General features: G+C 38.4%; 1 protein-coding gene across 1 annotated transcript in view; it reads left to right on the top strand.

The window, feature by feature from the left end:
• LOC104402488 (disks large homolog 2) overlaps positions 1–19,539 on the top strand; it is a gene marked incomplete at both ends in the record, with an annotated part of 363,023 nt that overhangs the window by 101,898 nt on the left and 241,586 nt on the right. The window contains 3 exons of the mRNA XM_010010378.1: positions 1,452–1,596; positions 4,153–4,294; positions 19,002–19,157. Coding sequence (XP_010008680.1) covers positions 1,452–1,596; positions 4,153–4,294; positions 19,002–19,157 — 443 coding nt within the window. The remainder of the gene's footprint in view (positions 1–1,451; positions 1,597–4,152; positions 4,295–19,001; positions 19,158–19,539) is intronic.

The following is a 19,539-nucleotide window of genomic DNA, read 5'->3' as shown; positions in this document are numbered from 1 at the left end:
GGTATGAAGAATCCTCCAGTGATTCATAACAGCTGGATTTCTCTCCAGTTACCAAACCCTTTGCAGCAGGTCATTGTCACAGCCAGTCTCTGATAATTTACTGTTACCAAATTCCCAAGGAGGTATGTATTTTTTTCTGCAGTTTACAGCTGTACTATGTTAAACTGTATTTGAGGAGCTACTTTTTCTCCCATCTTGCATAATCTTCACAAGGAACCCTTGCAGTAACTGTAGAAGTTGGAGGATGGCACTTTAAATCACAACGAAGCATTTCATATGTAACATTCACCATGAAATGTAGGTCACTGGAACAGGCTCCCCAGGGAAGTGGTCAAGGCTCCAAGCCTGAGCTCAGGGACTGTCTAGACGATGCTCTTAGTCACATGGTTTAGTTTTAGGTAGTCCTGCAAGGAGCAGGGAGTTGGATGTGAGGATCCTTATGGGTCCTTCCTATTTTGTGATTCTATGATTTCTGTTGGCTTACATCACATGTCTGAAACCTGTATCTAACACCCTTCTTTACCTCTTTCCTCTATCTTATAATTTCTCTGTTCAGGATGTATGTTTTCTGGAGCAGGGACCATTCACTATTCTGTTTATGGGAGGACAACCTATTGACTTCTGTGGATACAGTGGATTTGTATGTGAATAAATGTTATGCGCCTCTACAATAAACCACTTCTGACAATTCTCTTTTTATTTTCTTTCTATGGGAGTAAAGCATAAATAGGGAAAGTTTATTGCCACCATTCCCTTCCCTAATTAATCTGTAGTCCTGTATTATTATACTTGCTTATGTTAAGTACTTTTGTTTTCTGATAAAGCACAGAACTAGTACTACAATCTCTTACTTTTTCAATGCCTCTTTCCTGTGCTTCCAGAAAACTGACAAACTTTCACACTGAAAATCCTTTTTCTCCATCCAGAAGTTCCCTTTTCATTTCCTGCATCTCATAGGCAGTCCTTTATTCTGTATATGACTTTGTACATCTTACTATTTTAATGGTAAATGTCATATCAAGGACAGGATTTAGAAAGTATTTCTGAGGTCCTGGCCATACATGCCAAGAGGTGACTTTGGACATTTCATCTGGATAGGTCAAATAACACAGGCAATTTCTGTAAATGATGTGCTGTTATTAAATTATTATTAAATATAGTTTTATGTTAATGATGATACTGGTAGCAGAATATCACAAAGCACTTTCCAACTGATAAGACTAAGTGCCACCTTGACCCATTATGATTCTGTGATATTATCAGTACTGCTGTGCCACTCTTTGAATACGCATGTACTAAGAAAACTGTATTTTCTACCTTGCCGAATAGTGCTTCTGTAATCTTCAGTGCTCTTTGTCTACAGCATTTTTCCCCACATTGTGATAACTGCACCTCTGTGTCATTTCTTGTGTCTATTTCTGCAGTCTAACTCACCTGATTTCTCCTTTAAGGTGAATAATTACAGTTTAGAAGAAGTTACCCATGAAGAGGCAGTAGCGATACTGAAGAACACATCAGATGTAGTGTATCTGAAAGTTGGAAAGCCCACTACCATTTACATGACCGATCCATATGGCCCACCAGATATTACTCACTGTAAGTAACTTCTGCAACTCATTTTGTAGATGATTTGTCAGATGACTGATTCATAGCTTGTCCAAAGTACCCCATTAAAGTTTATGAAACAGCTTGGAAGGCTACAAAAATGAAATGTTTACTGCCACTTGAGTATGCTACGCTCATTAAATATTACAAATAATATAACTCTGCTACAATCCTTTTGCAACAAAAGTAACAATATAGCTGCTGTGCTGCTGTGCTGATTCCAGTTAGCCATTGTCCATGCAATCAGAGTCAACTGTAACTCTTGCGACAATTACAGTAATAAGTAAATGCAAATATATATATTTTTAATGTGATTAGATTTGTAGACTGGAATCCTCTGTCCACTGAAAAATTAGAACTAGCAGCAAACCACCTTGTACAAATTCAGTGAAAAGGCTGCAGTGATTACATATCATATATGAAGAAAATATCTACTTGGAATGTAAAAATCCTTCTTCTTATGTTAACAACCTCCTTGCTGATGTGCATTTTATACCCTTAAGGATGTGACGGCATTTCCGATGTTCAGTCTCTCCCATTTGTCCAACCTATGCATGTCTTCAGGATTTACTCACTTCTCTTTTGTCTCCTTATCTAAGTGTCCTAGGCTCCAATCTAGTCTTTATCTCCTGCCATCATCTCTTAACAGCTTGACTCTTTGTTTTAGTTTGGGTGTAGGCTGTCCTGACAAGTTACATGTAGTTATGTTGAGTATTGCTGACCTACTGATTAATCTAGGAGCTATCAATACATGCCATTCTTTTACCTAACCTCCTTCCAGTCCTCCTGGTGGCCATACTTAGACGTTCCCATTCCCTGTTCATTCACAGCAATCTTAACATTTCAGTTGCAGCTCTCTGTATCACTGGTGCCTGTTGGTCTAAGCAGTGCATTACTGGAACTACCTTCCTTCATTTATGTGTTCTTTAAAATGTGCCTGCCTTGGGTTCAACTACTAACAGGGAGCAGCTGCACTAACAACTGGATGGCACTTTAGTTTCTGACAAGAGCTTCAGCAGCTGATCCATACCAATCTTGATCTCCTGCCTATAATCCTAAGGGCACTTAAGGCCAACCAGAGGCTGGGAAAGGCAGATTTTCCCAGTAAATGCTACAGACTTAAATTTTTCTGCACTTTTGCATAGCATTGCTACTGTGCTCTGACAAAGTCAAGGGAAAAGCTGAATATCCATAATGCTCCTTATTCAGACTGCTCCATAAAAGTAGAAGGGAAGGGTTTGTAACATGCACATCAGGTACACTCAGCTGTGCTGAAGATACCTACTTAGTGAGCAAGTGTTACAATGGGTAGCAATCGTGTTGTTCAGTGACAGTCTGGTCTGGATCTTAGTAAAGCCCGAGAAGTAAAAATGCTAAATGTTCCTATGCAATCTCCTGCTTTATAGTACTTTCAAACTAATAATTTGGGAGTTCTGAAACAGTGTGTTTTATTATGTCAGATTATAGATCAGCAGCATATGAGAAGACAGAAGTGATGCCAGAGGGAGAGTAAAGGTTGAAAAGATTTGCAGTGGCCCACCCCAGGCTGTTGGTGCAAACAGATTCATTTATCCTCAGGGAACCTTTCATTATGCCTACACATTCAGAGTATTTCAGAACGGGTAACAGCCTTTCCCTGTAGAGATATTTTGCTCAGAAACATTCTGTATCTCAGTATCTGAAAGGCTGAAACTCATACTAGAAAGTTTAGCTGTCTTCTTTTCATGAGAAGATCAATCATAGCTCATTGCAGAAGCACATATCGTTGTTTTTACCATTTATCTTTTCCTTTTCTAGATTAACTAGAGATGGAATGTGACTGTTATTACATCTCTCTAGTCATAAATATCCCAGTAACTTCAGAATAGTAAAAAGCAAGCAAGCAAGCAAACCCTCAGCCCCAGTATAGATTCAGATAGCAAAGTCCTGTAATTTTCATTATTAATCATTAATGTGTAAGAGATTTGTATCCACTTTCTATTTTAAATATACAGGTTTACAATCATCTAAATACCAGCTATGAAATTTCAATTATATTGGAAATTTTGGCACCTTTAGTAGATCACAGCTTTAAGTCTTCACCATGCCTAATTCTTGCCATGCATAAAATTTCTGCTCTTATTCTGCGTTAAGCCCTTACTATATTACTCCCCCTGCTGTATATTGGAGCCAAAAAGAGGAGTGTGCTTTTAATCTCATTTTCTCTTATTTACATTTCCTTCTTCAAGTCAGTCCTAATTGAAGAAAATGTTTCCTGTTTCCCAAACTACTTTTTCTTATTCAGATCTGTAAATAGAGTCGATTGAGGCAAATGAGCCATAATAATAATAATTAGTAGTAATAGTAGTAGTAGTATTATTAACCTTTCAGGAAAAATCCAGCTGTTCATTCTTCCTTTTTACATTTGAAGCTCTCTCAGGCAAAGATTGTTTTGATGTTATTCATAGCAGTGAGTGTGTTCTTGGTACTTAACTAAAAAACAGTACTCTTGTAACATCTAATCAAACATGGAAGTGGCTAACTAGAAATGCTTATTCTTACCATCAGCTTATTCTCCACCAATGGAAAATCATATACTCTCTCCTGGAAACAATGGCACTTTAGAGTACAAGGCATCCCTGGCCCCTATCTCACCAGGAAGATACTCACCCATTCCAAAGCACATGCTTGTGGAGGACGACTACACCAGGTCAGATGCTTCTCTTTATTTGTTACCTTTCATGACAGTTGCAAAGGACATAGGTAGAGCATTCAGTGCACCCCAAATAGGATATTGCATAGAGTTATTTCCACTCATGTTCAGGGGAAGATGAATTGAAACTGTTACAGGTATGAAGACAACTAAGAGAAAGATCACACAAATGAATACTGACCAGAGGTCCATGTTGTCCAAGTGCACTCCTGCACTAGTTCCTAAACAGGATGGCTGCACTAGAACAATGTGGCACTGAGAAAAGAATTCTGCTTCTTAACACAACTAGGAGATCTCCGGATCAGTGACTCATCTGGCTCACTGCATGTATGGGTGGAGGGACTGTATGTGCATTGTACCAGTCTGTGACAATACACTCTGAAAGGTCCAGCTTGTTTAGGTTATCGAAAGATAAATGGAAGGTAAACGTTACGGAGAGAAAACACTATGTGAAAAGAAAAATAATGTATAAAATGACTGCACATAATATTGGAGGGAAATTGGAAGAAGTTTCTTAACCATTACAGCAATCATCATATGAAACAGTTTTCTGTGAGAGCAGAGAGGTTAAAAGGAAACTGTTTATGCAGTGGCACTTGATACCTTCATATAAATGGAGTTCTTTGATGTGATCATTAGCAGAATGACCCCGGAAATTGCTTATCATTCCTTTCTTCTCTTTTTTTTTTTAATAATCCCAAAAGAATTGTGCTGCTGTATGGAAGTATGGTAACAGAATTGTATCCATGTAGTTGGTTTCCAGGTAGAAGTGGAAATAGGAAAATGCTGGGTGGGTTCTTTTCTGCCTTTTGTTAGTTCAACACTGAATGTCACTGATGAGACAGCGTGTGTTTATCTTTTTGTTTGAAGAGCACTACCATTCACTTAGGAGACAGCAGTTGTTACGTTTGTAAAATAAGCCCACATTATAATGCCACAGAAAATGAGAAATTAATTTTTTTCCTGTGCTACAGTGTTTATAAAGTCATTGTATTTAAAGCTAGGAGGGAGCCGTTCCCATCATCTGACCTGACCTACTGTGTGTATCAAGCCGAAGAATCTCCACTTATGTATTCATCAGCTTCATAACTTGCTAATTTGCATTTAATTTTTCTTGTTGCATATGATTATGATCTCAAGCTGCTGAACTTGTTGGATCAGACAGATTCAGAGTAACTAAATGGGGATACAGTGTTTAATCAGGACATAAATATATGGAAACCACACCTTACTTCCCACTCTTGGCTGAAAGAATTTCTCTGTTTTGACTGAGGATGCAAAGCTGACATTGCTTTCCTTCAACTTACGAGCCTTTCAATTAGGATGCGTTTTCTCCAAACAGTTCCAAGAAGTTACATTTTTTAATTAATAGTTAAACCATTGACTTCATTAAATTGTTCATCAAGGCTTTACGTGGGTTAGTACTGACCTCATGATTTCTAAATGTGTGTATAGGAAGAGCACCAGTGTAGCATCCGGGTTACAATGTTGAAGGCTTTGTTAATAAGCTGAATTCTCTCCTTCTGTAATGAGATGTCAGCAACATTATTACTGAGAAGGATTAAAAAAAAGCTTAAAAAATGGCAAAAAATCAACCTTACAAGTAGATAATAGCTAAGGAGACCAAGAAAGACTTCACAGAAAGTGAAGTCTTCACAAAAAGGGAGAAAACCTGCACTGTGCAGTGAAAGACCATTTAAATTGTTAGAAGGCCTGTAAGGTAATGAAGAAGTCTCTTTAGACAGTTCTGTGTTTCTCTGTGTTCCATGCAGCTGATTTTATCTAATTACTTCTACCAAAACCACCCCAAACAAGTCATAGAAGAGAAGGCGATGACAGTCTGAGCCCATTAGTTCAGTAGAAAGCACACTTGCTCAGACAACTATGCAGGTTATATACTGAGATTAATTAGTATGTCTTTTTGATCTTTTAAGGAAGGAAGATGTATTTCTATGCTGATATTTTTAGTTTGGTTTTAAACAAGTTAATTCTGCTGGTTTAGCTCCTGACAGTAAAACCAAACACGGGCACAGTCTGGCTCTTGACTAACGTATTCACACCAATGTCCATTTTGTATTATCTGGGGAAAAACAAGGAACGCCAGGAGAAGCTGTGTCTATTCTGTGAAATACTCCTCTCCTGTGTTCTTGTGCCTATCTGGGCTGATATCCAAAGGCTTCTGTGGCACTGGCACTATTGACAGGAGAACCTGACTCTGCAAACTTCCTGCGCAAGACACGTGGCACTGGCAGAAATAAGGGTGTTGAGTAATAGGAGCAGACTCTGAGTGCATCAGAGCAAATCAGGTGAAAATCTCATAGTTCTAAACAAGTGTTTACTTTGACCTGTTGAAAAGGAGGCTATTATATACTTAATTATATCAGTGACAACGTGCTACACTGTTAACCAGGATACAAAAGCACAAAGATAAAATGAATGTAGTCATAAGGAAAATGGCATTTCTTGCCATTGCATTTCCTCACTTGACATACATCATACAGCACTATCTGAGAGACACCCAAAGAAGAGTCAGAGACCAGGTTTCTCCTCTGACTACAATTGTAAGATCTTCAAAGCGGAACTCTTGAATGATGCTGAACCTTTTTGTTTGCTTTAAACATCCATGATTCAAGTGGCACTACTGAAAATGCCACAGTTAACTCTCACAGTGATTTTCACAGCTATACACTGAGAACAGTGAATGCACTCTTTCTGTGCAATGCCATAGGATTTGCAGACGAGACTGCCATTAAAATATTTGGAAAGCCTTTGTTGATCACCAGTTTAGAAAGACTTAAAATCTTTTGGGACGTTAATTATAAGATTGATAATTTTAGTGAAACTTATAGATTTCCTCACATACTGTTTTATAATTAAGATGTTTGCCAACTCCTACAGTGCTATCCATTAAAACTACATGGTTCATGCTACCAAGGGGTTTTCAGGCCTGATTTACATAGTGATCACATAGGGAAATTATTACTTGTGCAGTCATAATATGGCAACACTTCTAACAGGTTTTCATTTGTGCCAGCTATATTTGGAACAGTAACCTCTCCACTATAAGAGGCTTTTGCAATTTCATAATTCTTTGCACATGAGAGTTGAGTAAGGCTGATGACAAGCTTTCTTTTAGCTTACTTGCTGTAATGAATCTATTGGTAAAGCTTAAATGGTTGAATATTCAACTGAATTTGTCCATTTCCTCTTGCATTTATTTTTTGGTCTTTTTTTCCCCCCCCCCAGTTCTAAGGGTTTTTTTAGCTAAATACTCGTATTTTGCTAACAAGAATAAGTGTCTCTGTTGATAAAAACTTGTGGGTTTTGGCCTGATATTGAATCTGCATCTGAAAAAATTCAGTACAACTTTTACTTAATAAAACAAAGGGGAGAAAATAACCTAATCCAAGCACAAGGGAAGGAAAAGAAAGAAAATCATCTTCATCCACAAGTTTTCATGAAGCTGGATGTTGTCTTTTAATTACTGAGCTTTTCGAAGTTGTGTCTGTTATTGGTCCAAAATGCTGTCAGTGATGGGCATGATTTACTTTTTGTTTTGTTGGATACATTTTAATTCTCTGTGGATGGAAGCTTTTCCTTCCTTTATTTTTTATAAAGATTGTCACCTTTTAAAATCTAAATGAAATAACACAGTGTCAGGTTGGTAGAATGTGGATAAAAGCCAACTCTATCAATACAGTCATCATCGTTTTGCAAGTAAGTCCTTATTTGTTCTAATTTCTAGTAAAATTAAGGTGTTGTGCAGGCAGAGGAGGATCATTGACAGTTGCTGACAATTTCCTAATGCTGCCATAGGGGAGAAACAGGAATAATTCTCTGCTTGAGTTTCTGCTTGCATAAAGGGAAAAACTAGTGGCAAAGGTGGTGGTAAATAAGAGCTGGATCAGAGTGACCATGAGCTGTTTCAGTTCATGATTCAAAGGAAGTCTAAATAGTCAGCAAGTTATGACTGTAGACTTCAGAAGAGCAGGCTTCAGCCTTTTTGAAGAAGTGCTAAGCAGAATCTCTTGGGATGCTGCCACAGAGACATAGGGTGCATGAAAAATGGATGATTTCTAAATAAAACTTGTTGAGAACTCATGAATGAACCATCCTCTTTAGCAGGAAGGAGGGGGATTCAGCAGAAGGCCTTCTTGGCTGAGCAGAGAGCTTTCTGATGGCCTAAAATGCAAGATATAAACAAGCATTGCTTGACTGCTTAATGGCAAAATTGAAAAGCTCAGTGATTTGAGCTAAGACCAGGGCTATAAAGGAAAACAAAAAGTGATTCTTCAGGTGTGCTACATTCAAAAAATTAAGGTAAAATTTGACAAAGGGAAAAACTGATGAATGGGGAAGACAGTGTAATGACAGACAATGCGGAAAAAGCTGAAGTACACAACATCTTTGCCAGGCATTTAAGGGACCAGAAGGTAACTGGTATAGTCAGCATAGGTTTACCAAAAGCAAATCATGTGCTAGTCCAGCCTGGTTGTCTTTCCTGATGAAATGACTTAGCTGTGTGGATGAGCTGTGTGGTATAGAGCAGCAGTGGCTGCCCTGTACCAACCTGGGCCACAGCACGGGTCCTGCCTTGAGCAGGAAAGCCTCTTTGCTGGGTGAAAGCGCAGCTGACTCCAAAGTCATACCTGACCTATGCTGTAACTCCCACAGATGTGTGTCTGGGATCTGCTGTGGGGCACATGGTGATTCCTTTTCTCTACTGGTTCCCCTGGGGAGTGGCTGCCAAGGTATTTCTCACACCTCTTCTGTGGGCAGGAGATGCTGCAACACAAGGAGCACCCTTTAAAACTCCTCCAACAGCATCTCATCCAAACACGAGGAAGTGCTGGATAAACACATTCAACTAATCAATAGCTGGAAAGAAAATATGCTTTGTAAAGGTTTGGAAACCTTTTGGATACCCTTTGAATACCTCTTGGATTATATGCTGTCACCTTGCTCATCAGCCTTTTCCCAGCATGGCTATGCACATTTGCATGCAGGGGCTGACTTTGGTGAGGCTTTTGATACAGTCTCCCACAGCATTCCCATCTGAAAGCTGAGAAAGAGTAGACTGTAAGAAGAGACTGGGTTGGGAACCGACTGAACCAGCAGGCTCAAAGGGTAATGATTACCTGCCATCTGTCAGGTGGTCAATGATGAGCAGGGTAGCTCAGGATACCTTGCACGTCAGTGAATATCTTCATCAATGACCTAGATCATGACACATAGTGCACCCTCAGCAAATCTGCAGAGGATAATAAATTAAGGGGGAGTGGTTAACATGACAAATGGCTCAGCTGTATTCCAGAGGGATCTTGATATACTTGACAACTTGGTGTTGAAAAGCCTCGTAAAGTTCAGTAGGAAGCAGACTGCACCTCAGGTGCAACAGCAGCACACACTTGTATGGGCCATGAAACAAACATGAAACTGCTGCTTCATTGAAAATGACCTGGAGGTTACAGCAGATGCCAGGCTGAACATGGACCCAGGAGACCCATCTCATTGCCAGTCAGGTAATCAGCATAGTAGGCTATAAGAGGAGAAGCATGGCCAGCAGAACAAGATGAGTTATTTTCTAGAAGGCTGTGACCAATTCCCCTATTTTCACTTCAGGAGTGTTGTGGAAAAGCAGGAGAGGGTTTTCAGAGTCCTAAATCACATGGAGGTTAGAGGGATATTGGGGGAACTGGGGCTTGTTTAATGTTGTGAAGAAGAGGTTAAGGGGCAGTTTAAGAGCACCCTTGTAAGTACCTAGTAGCAAAGATGATGAAACCAAACTCTTCTCAGTAGAGAAGGACCAATGGCCAAAAGCATTTGCTTTGGATGTTCTGATTTCAGTTTGAGAAGAAAAAGATAGACAGCAGGTGGGTGTAGCAGTGCTGGAGCAGGTTTCTTAGTAGGGTTGTGAAATATTCACCCTTTGAGATTTTTTAGGATTTGGCTCGATAAAATCATGGCTGATCTGTTCTGGTGTTTGCAGTAATCCTGCTTCCAGCACAAGATTGGATGAGATGACCTATACAGATGCATTCCACCCACATTTTCTATGACACTAGGAAGAAAAGAAGTGGTTTTTTGTTTTAGGTTTTTTGTGGAACATTCATTACTATTACAGCTGAGAGAGAATTACAGTTTACTCTTTAGCAGATGTCTGCCTTCGTATTTGCAGAAATGCTGAAATTATAGCCTAAAAATCCTCTGGCTTTTAGATGTACATTTCTTCTGTCTTTAATGAACAACATCAGGAAAGATCCATAAAAACAAAGAGCTACAATCTTGAGTTTTTACTTCCTATTTAACTTCAGGAAATGATAACATCAAAATTCTGTGCTTCAGCTGATAAAAAATTCACTTTAACACTTAACTCTGGCTGGATAAAAAGACTCATGGATGGAAAAGCTGAGTTGCTGGTTTTGCTGTGAAAAGCATATTTGATTTTTTTAACATGTAGCTTTGCAAAATAACATTTTCTGGATGAGGAGGAGGTGCTAGGGACTGGAAGGGAGAAAAAGAAGAGCCATGAAGTTGAAGTCTCAGGGGATTTTTAACCTGTTTTGAAAGTAGCGTTCCTCAACTGTTTCTTGTTGACTTATATAAACTTGCTAGTTGAGGATATTTTATGGAAACACCTTTACGTTTGTATTGATACACAGATTTGACTTTTTGGTATGAAACTATTCCAACTAATATTGTGGTTTGTGTGTTATAAAACTGTAAGAGTTTTCTGACATGGTTTTGTGAAGCATAACAATAGGAAAAAGGAGCTGCAGTTTTTAGTTATGAGTCCTGAAAACTGTTCCTTTGGGATCTTGAATGAGTTGATTTAGTTAATCCATTGACAAAATCCATATGCTGCATGTTTTAAAAGTGTGTATTTGCTGAAAAGAGTTAGCTGTGTGGGAACAGAAGTGAAACTCCTGTTTCCCAGATGATCTTCAAGTACTGTAGGTAGAACTTTCAAATGGTGAGTTTTACACCATGTTTTTGACCCAGTGTTACTTTATGAGTGATGAGTAAAAGATACTCAGATAGAAGTACACTGATGCAGTTATATGAATATGACAAGCAATTGTGAGCACTCAGTCGTATCACCGTGCCTAACCCAAACTCAGCATGTCAGCTATGCCCTAAAGAGAATAAACTAGTAATAAGGGGAGACTGATAATTCCTTTTATTTATTCTTCTTATTAAATCAGTTGTAACTTGGGCAGATTAATTGTTTAAGTTAATATTTTCATGCTCATTTTTTGCCTGGGGCTGGATTTCTTTATCTAGGAATAACAAAGGTTGTGTGTTTGTTTTGATTTAAGATTCAGTGTAAATTAATCCATTGTAGTTACAGTAATTTTAATTAACTACTAGGATTATCAAATTAAATTGCATTTAGTTTCAACCATAGCTACTTGGTCATTTAAGGGATGGAGGGAGAATTACATGGCTTGGTTTGTGTTCTATTCTAGTCTAGTCTATCTTAAAAATTGTGGGGTTACTGTATATTGAGTACTGTGATATTCCACACATAGCTTCACAGTGTTGAAATACGGGAGAAGATGGAACTTAATCCACATAGCATTTCCACTGTATTTGTGAAAATCCATCTTAATGCCAAAACATATTAGTCTTTGGAAAAACTGCTGTTCGTGTGTGTTTCATACTTTTTGCAATAGAACTCTTCCAGATTCCATGTTACACACTGAGGTATACCAAAGCTTCTCACAGTTCTGTAGTAGTGACTCCATTAGTTAAAAGAGCTAGTATGGTTGAGCACAGCTTTATATGGCCACAGCTAATTTTCTCTCCACTTATTTCTTCTCCCCCTTTCTGACACGGAAACATAATAAGGAGTGATTCTGTTTTGTGCTCTGAATGCCCAGTTCTGTCAGATTTTAGCACTAGAGAGACCAGAGGAATAGTGGGAGTGTTTTGGCAAGGAATTATGGTGAGATTGAATGCTAGCTAAAATGAGGGAGAACTTGTCACCGGTTGTGTGAGAATGGAAATCGCAAGAAGGGAAGATTGGTATTTATTGGATAAGAAACTTGGATTTGGAAGTGGAATTTAGGACAAGGAAGAACATAAGTGAGAAATGGGTGAAGAAGCATGAAGAAGTAAAGAAAAATATCCTGGAGTAGAGCAGCAATGAATTTCAGGGCTACTAAACCAGCATCTCTCTCACGCAGTGAGACCTGAGGTTTGGGATAATCATTCGTTGTGCAAGCCTGGGGCAAGGAACAGAGATAGAGAGCAGGTAGGAAAAGTTGCTGATAAGTCGCTGGCAGGATCAGGCTAGGGCCATCTCTCTCTAGAAGAATGGTTTCTGGGGTTTGTGTGATGTGTACGTGATCCCACCAGGCAGTCTGTTGTGGTAGTTCATCTCCATTGCCTGTCTGTCTGGAGGATGACAGCCTGCTGCTGCTACTGGTTACTCCCTGTCTCTCAGAAATCAGATTTCTCATGCTCTAGCTCTTAAGTTAGAGACCCTGCTGATTATTACATTCAATTCAATACGATGTTCCATAATAGGATTTCTTTCTTGGTTTAGTCTTCAATTAATCTAAGGAATTATTAAAAAAACTCTCAAAATTTTAAAAGAACACTACTCGAGTTGCACATTAAATGTTCAGTTAAGAAAAGAAAAATCTAAGTTTGCCTGTATAACCTCAAATTGGAGCCTTGGTGAAATATGATAGTACAGTATTTAGTTATGCTATCATCTAAAAATGTCTACTTGTAGAACACCAGTCACCAGCTTTATAGAAAACAGGTCACAGCTGTATTTCTTAGCTGTTTTTATTCATTCCCTTCAAGGAAGCGTGAAATCACTAAATTGCAAAGCAACTATTTGATATATATAACGTATTTAATACATAACTTTTATCTTAAACTAATCATTTAGCTTTACAAATGCATAATAATTGTCTGCCTATCATAAGATTTCATTTTGCTCCCTCAAATTTGTTTTAAATAATAAGTCTTAACTTGGGAGAATAATTTATGTTGAAGTAGAAATATAGTTATTGTCAAGTCACCCAGTAGTCTGTTATGTCCTGAGTAATCCACACACATTTAAACAGGCCTGTCAGAGATCCCTGAGTAATAGGATTTGACTATCGCTAATACTGTCAGTGGAAGCTACTTATTACTTAACACTTTAAAAGCAAAAATCAAATTCCAGAACTTGGTTTAGTGGTTGTAGAGGGATTTTTGAAATGAGCTAGTAGGATTGGCAGTGATAATGCACATGGAAATGGTAAGTAACATTTAATAGTGCACAGAGGATAAAGATAGCCCCAAGTACATACTACATGTATCATGGACATGGGCTCTTAAAACAGATATTACCAGTTAAGAAAGACACCTTGGGGTGACTGTAGTTAATCCTGTGACATTGTCAGTTCAGTATTCAAGAACAATCAAAAAAGTAAGAATGGAAATGCGATCTGATAGGAAACAGTGCAAAATACAATGTTTTCCTGTATGAATCTGTGATGCATCCAAGTCTTGTGTACTACATGGAGGCAATAGGAAAAAGCCCCAGAGGAGGGAGGCAGAGATGATCAAGGGTGTAGCCTAGTTTGCAGGTGAAGCTAATTAACAAATAAGTCCAGTATGGAAAAAAGATGTCAGAGACAGATAAAAGAGAGCTCTGCAAAAGTACTTCTGGCACAGAGAAGGCAACAGGCACTATTAGCACTTTCTTACAAGTAAGATACAGGGAGTTTACAGTGCATTGCCAAGTTTAAAGTACAGAAAATTGAAGGTTTTGAGATGTTACCATATGTTATCAATGTGCAACCAAAGAACACACAATACACAAAGTTAGAGGTGTTTGGGTATGTCGCATGATTGGTTTGTGGGACTCCTTGCCCCAGGGTGTTGTGAAGCCTAAGAATAGAAAAATGTTCAACTATGGATGAGGATAAGTGCTCAGGTTCATGGTGGATAGACCTACTGACCACAGTTTGCTTGGATTTAGTTTCTGGTTTCTATGGTCCTTGCTGATTTTCAGTGGCTGAGCAGGGAAGGGCCATTCTTTATTGGCCCTGTTTCCTAAAAAATCACTGCAAGCGACTAGAGCCTTTGGTCTGATAGTCTCCGCGTTCCTAACTGAAACAACCTTCTTTTCCATTACTGCAAAAGAACATCATTACTGATTTTTTTCAAATTAAGCAGCCATTTCATTTCCTTATTCTTAATGTTTTAAGAATAATGAGTATAGAATTGGGTGTACAATATTAAAAGTTTAAATTATACTTACGCCTTCTTGTAGACCATTTCATCTGAAAACCGTATTAAAATGTTTAAATGGTATGGTTAAGAGGAACAAAGCAATTCTTACTCTTTATTACTGTGCTAAAAAGAATTGCCATGATCTAAGTACTTGTTTTGCAGTTATGGAAAACTTTAAGGCTCATGAAAATAGCAGCTAATAATGGAAAAGCTGAGAAATCACTGATTATAGAAGGATTTCCAGAAAGAACTAAGGTAGTGCACTTTGGGTGTTTTCTTCCAGCTCTCCACACCCTTTCCCTGTCTTCCATTTAATGGAAAGAAACATGTTGTATAAATGATTGGGTCTTATTTGCATTACCAGGACACAACCTATGAAATATGATCAACTTTCAGTTCTAAATAAATCTATTGAACAAGAAGGTATGTTGTTCTCCTAGAAGATTATGAACAAGAAACTAAAAGACATATAAAAATTACTGGGTATTAGAATCATAGGATAGATTCATAGAATAGTTAGGATTGGAAAAAACCTTAAGATAGGATCATAGACTCATAGAATGGTTTGGGTTGGAAAAGGCTTTTAAGATCATCTAGTTCCAACCCCCCTGCCCTGAGCAGGGACACCTCACACTAGACCATGTCACCCACCTGGAGAAGTGGAAAAGTTCGTTTGTGTTAAAATGCTATTGATTTTTGTTTTAATAGTGCTATACTTTTAAAGACAGTTCTTTGCACACTTTCCAGCAACATTATATTAGCAATGCTAATGTATTAGTTGTCTTAACTGAACTTGGGTACAATTAAAAATTGCTACTAAAAAAAAAGAAGTTGGAAACTTGTAGCATTGTGGGAGTTATTCTCTCTCAAATTGAATTTCGCATTCCCTGGCTATGGCACTGAATACTCAATATGCTGTGAGATCTTAGCTGGTTTCTTTATATATCATAAAAGCTTTTAAAATGTTTTTTAAAATTAAACTGTTACCAGTTATTACACTGTGTGTTGGCAACTGAATGCTGCCAAACAGGATTCTGCAATAAAAAAAGTTAAAATGAAACTGAAGACGCTGCATTACGCTAAGGAGAGAATGCCATTTTCTTACAACTTCTGTTGTGCAATAAAGCCAGCCTGAAACAGTAACACAATGACCCAAACAAGGAATAATAAGGCCCACAAGCAACCAGGAAGATTTGTTTTCTTTAAACAATCTGTTATGAAATAAATAAAGAAGGCCATTGTCAGATCAATGTTCTACCTCCCACTGTTATGGTTAGCTTTTCCACCAATTAGTTATATCTTTCTGTGGAAATCATGCCTCATTGCAATTTGGTCTATACTGATTGACAGGTCCAGCTTTCAATTTTTTTGGGGGGCTGGAAAAATAGTTTATGACTATCTTCTAGTGAGGAGAAATGTAAGTAACAAGAGAAAATGCTGCACTAGAAGAATCATTTAATAAAGCTTGGTGGTCTTCTTAGTTATCTTTTTTTGGGGGGGGGGAATATAAGGGGATGTTTTCAAAAGTAGGTACCTCCTAGTTTGACATAGGGAAGGTGAAGAGTCAGGAGGATATTTGAACATAGTCTGTTGCAGCAAGTATATCATATTACTTTTAAGGATTACTGGCCTACGTGAAGCACAGTTTGTATGAGCAGGACAGTGATGTGCCCAGTGAATATTTTGACATTATTTGATTTATATTTATTAAATCTAATTGGGAGAGAAATAAGTTTATACTGATCTGAGCTGGACCCTTGATGTTACATACTGCTTATTTTTCAAGTTCTTGTTTTGCTTGCCAATAAAATGCACAGCCAAGGCGCAGCCATGCAACTCCAGCTATTAGCATGTGCCTCTGAGTAGTATGAAGGTATCTAAAGAACCAGTTCAGTCCATGGTCTTAATGACCTTGAAGAATGGCATCTGATGGTAAATAAGTTCCTATGATGATCTCAGACCAGTTCATAGACGTTACAAGGAGTGCACTCATAACTGGAATTAGCCAATACTCTGAATCCTATGCTAAGCAGAATCCAAGCTTTAAAGGGATAAGAAGTTTGAATTCCTTTTCTTAACCTAAAGACCTCTCTCTTCTGCTGAATTAGAGAGGGTATGGTGTTAGCTAGGTCACAGTATCACATAATAGCAATGAGTAGAGGGCTTTATACAACAATGTGGTGACTTGTTCCGGTTTTCTGTTGTCTTCCCATCCGGCAAGATTGAAAAGAGTGAAAAATGCAAAATGTTTTTAAACCTGGTGGACTTCACAAGACATTTTGTTAGGGATCCCATGTTTATATTAGAAGGGCAAATTTGGTCTCAGTATCTAGGTAGATGTTGAGTGTTTACCTTTGTTTTGCTTTTGGAAGCAGTTTGTAACTCTCAGTTAACAAAGCAAACACTCGTATCTGTCCATCTCTGTGGCATGATTTGTGTCTCAGCACAAGGTTGGATGGTCACTCACTGATGACTCAGTGAAGTTTGGGCATTTATGATATATCCAAAGGGTAGCAACACTCACATTGTCTACCACTCAGAGAAGACAAGTAACTTGAATATAGGAAGCCAGCAAGTGGTTTATGGACTGGTTAGTGTGTTAACTCATGGAGAAGTCTACAGTTTTTATTCATCATTCTGCACTGTGGCAACACTTCAATTTTCACAGCAGGTATCATTTATATTTGATATTTGTACTGTTCTTTAATACACTGCCTAAAAGCAAAAGGGAATGAAAGACAGTATTGGTCTGAAATACAATAATAGAAGTGTTTTTCCTCTGGATTTTTTGTATGGAAAGCAGCAATTGATTTAGTAAATAAATTATTAAATCCAACCCTCTGTAACAAGTGTGAAATATGCTGATAAAAAAGAATTGCTACCTTGAACATTTGTAAAGGGATTTTACTAAATGCTTGACAGAATGCTTTATAACGAAACGAGTGACAGCTTTGCTATTTTGATATTTGTTAATCTTAAAGTGCCATTTTTATAACTCTGAAGTTTTCACTGGGAAAGGCAGGCACAAAGAGTTCTCAAATCGTATGTCAGATTGCAATGAATAATGTTATTAGCATTGAGTGAGACCAAGTTTTAAGTAAAGCAGCTACTCCTTTTCCTCCAAAGGACAAAACCAGAAGCTAACAACAAAGGAAAATATGTTCTCTGTATCTGCCAGTGCATCCACGATTGTAATAACTTCTGGTACCTGTGAAAGTCACAGCAAAACCCACACCCATGTGAGGCACAGTGCAGCCAGAAGAACAAAAAGAGTTCATTAACTGCTTGGCCTCTTGATATTTTCAGGCTTCTGAAATAAGATTTTCATCTTGCTGCTACTGCATCACTGTGATTAAAGGCAGTGGCATATCCTGGATCTTCTGGCAGGAGCGAGGATATGACAGCAGTTGCGTCTTGGCACTCTTTAGAACAGAAACGTCAGGAAATTATGAGTCAAGTTTCACTCTGCCAGTAGTCCCAGAGGTATCCGCTGGGGCCAGTGCTGTAGTTGGAGAAGTTGTATGATGGGAAATGTCCTCTATGGTGCTTTTTTCTTTTAAAAACTGTGCTGGTTTTCTCCTGTGGATCCCTGGCTGGTGGGTATTAAAGGCTGCATCCCCTTCTCCCCTCTCCCCAGGGAGGTTTGTGGTAAGTATTGCTCTGGGCATCAGGAGAGAAGTGCTAGCAGACCTGTCAGTGTCAGCGTTAGGGTCTTATCCTTCGTATCTAGCACTGCAGACTGCTGTCTGTAATTTGGAGCAGCAGTGCAAGAACAACTGCAGTAGCCTTGTCAACGAGGTTACCATCTTCAGATGTGGTCTGCATAATCAGATTTCGAAGGCTGAATCTGAAAAGAGAGCCAGAAACTCTTGGAATGAAATGAATTGCCTGCCAATGAGATGAATTGCTTACATGGTTCGTTACCATCAGTGTTATTATAGGGTATGGCTCACTTTGACCACAACTCTACTTGCAAAGTCCCAGCTCATCGGGGCAGGAGTATGTTGTATTAACAAGTAATATGTGCTTCATCTTAATGGGTAAAAAATACATCTTTTCAGATAATGAACATTTTCTTCAATGCAGTGCTCAAAATTAAGGTCACAGAAAGCTGTGCAGAAGTGATATTGTTAGATTTTTTATGTATATCTTTTTAAAGAGAGTATGTGGGAAAATTCGTAACTGAGCTTCAGAGATAAGATGTTCCCTTCAGTGCCACACTTCCTGTAAGCCGGTTTTATGGCCCACTTATATTGTGTATATCATTATATGCAGTTGCTTGTATGCCGTAATACTATGGTATCAAATGTTTCCTTTAACAGCACACTTTACTTGTCAGAAAAGCCCTACTGAAAAGGTCTTGACAGAATTGCTATGCATGCTTTTAAAATGATTGCTGTGTTTTCTCTGTATTCTCAGCCACTAATGCACACCTGATCTTTTACTCTTGTCTCTGTATCACCAGGCCTCCTGAACCTGTTTACAGCACTGTGAACAAACTGTGTGATAAACCACCTTCTCCTAGGCACTATTCCCCTGTCGAGTGTGACAAAAGCTTCCTTCTTACAGCTCCCTATCCCCACTACCACGTAGGCCTGCTCCCTGACTCTGAGATCACCAGGTACTGCATGCGCTTCTTCCTCACCTCCTTCGTTAGAGTGCATGAACATCACTGGATTTATCTCATAGTTTGCATCTTCACCATAGATCTTTTTCTACAGCTTATGCTTGTTTTTAACCATGCTTTCACATTTGCACCACTGGAAGATACGTGCTACTGCAATATGTATGATTTTGGTCATCCAAAATCCAGTGATGAACACAAGCAATGTTTTGATCCATTGGAATGGTGCTCTAAAATAGGTTACATGATATGTATCACATTTTACAACTGAATTCACTATTTTTTCTGTGTGAGAATGAAAAGAGACTAAAGCTTCACTGAAAGCTGTAGCAATTCAGTTTGATTCAGTCATTTTATCTCTGTGTGGTGCATACTTTGA

Source organism: Nestor notabilis, unplaced genomic scaffold, assembly GCF_000696875.1.
Source record: "Nestor notabilis isolate BGI_N333 unplaced genomic scaffold, ASM69687v1 scaffold1630, whole genome shotgun sequence".
In the NCBI taxonomy this organism is placed as follows: domain Eukaryota; kingdom Metazoa; phylum Chordata; class Aves; order Psittaciformes; family Psittacidae; genus Nestor; species Nestor notabilis.
This window is presented reverse-complemented; position numbering and strand designations above follow the sequence as displayed.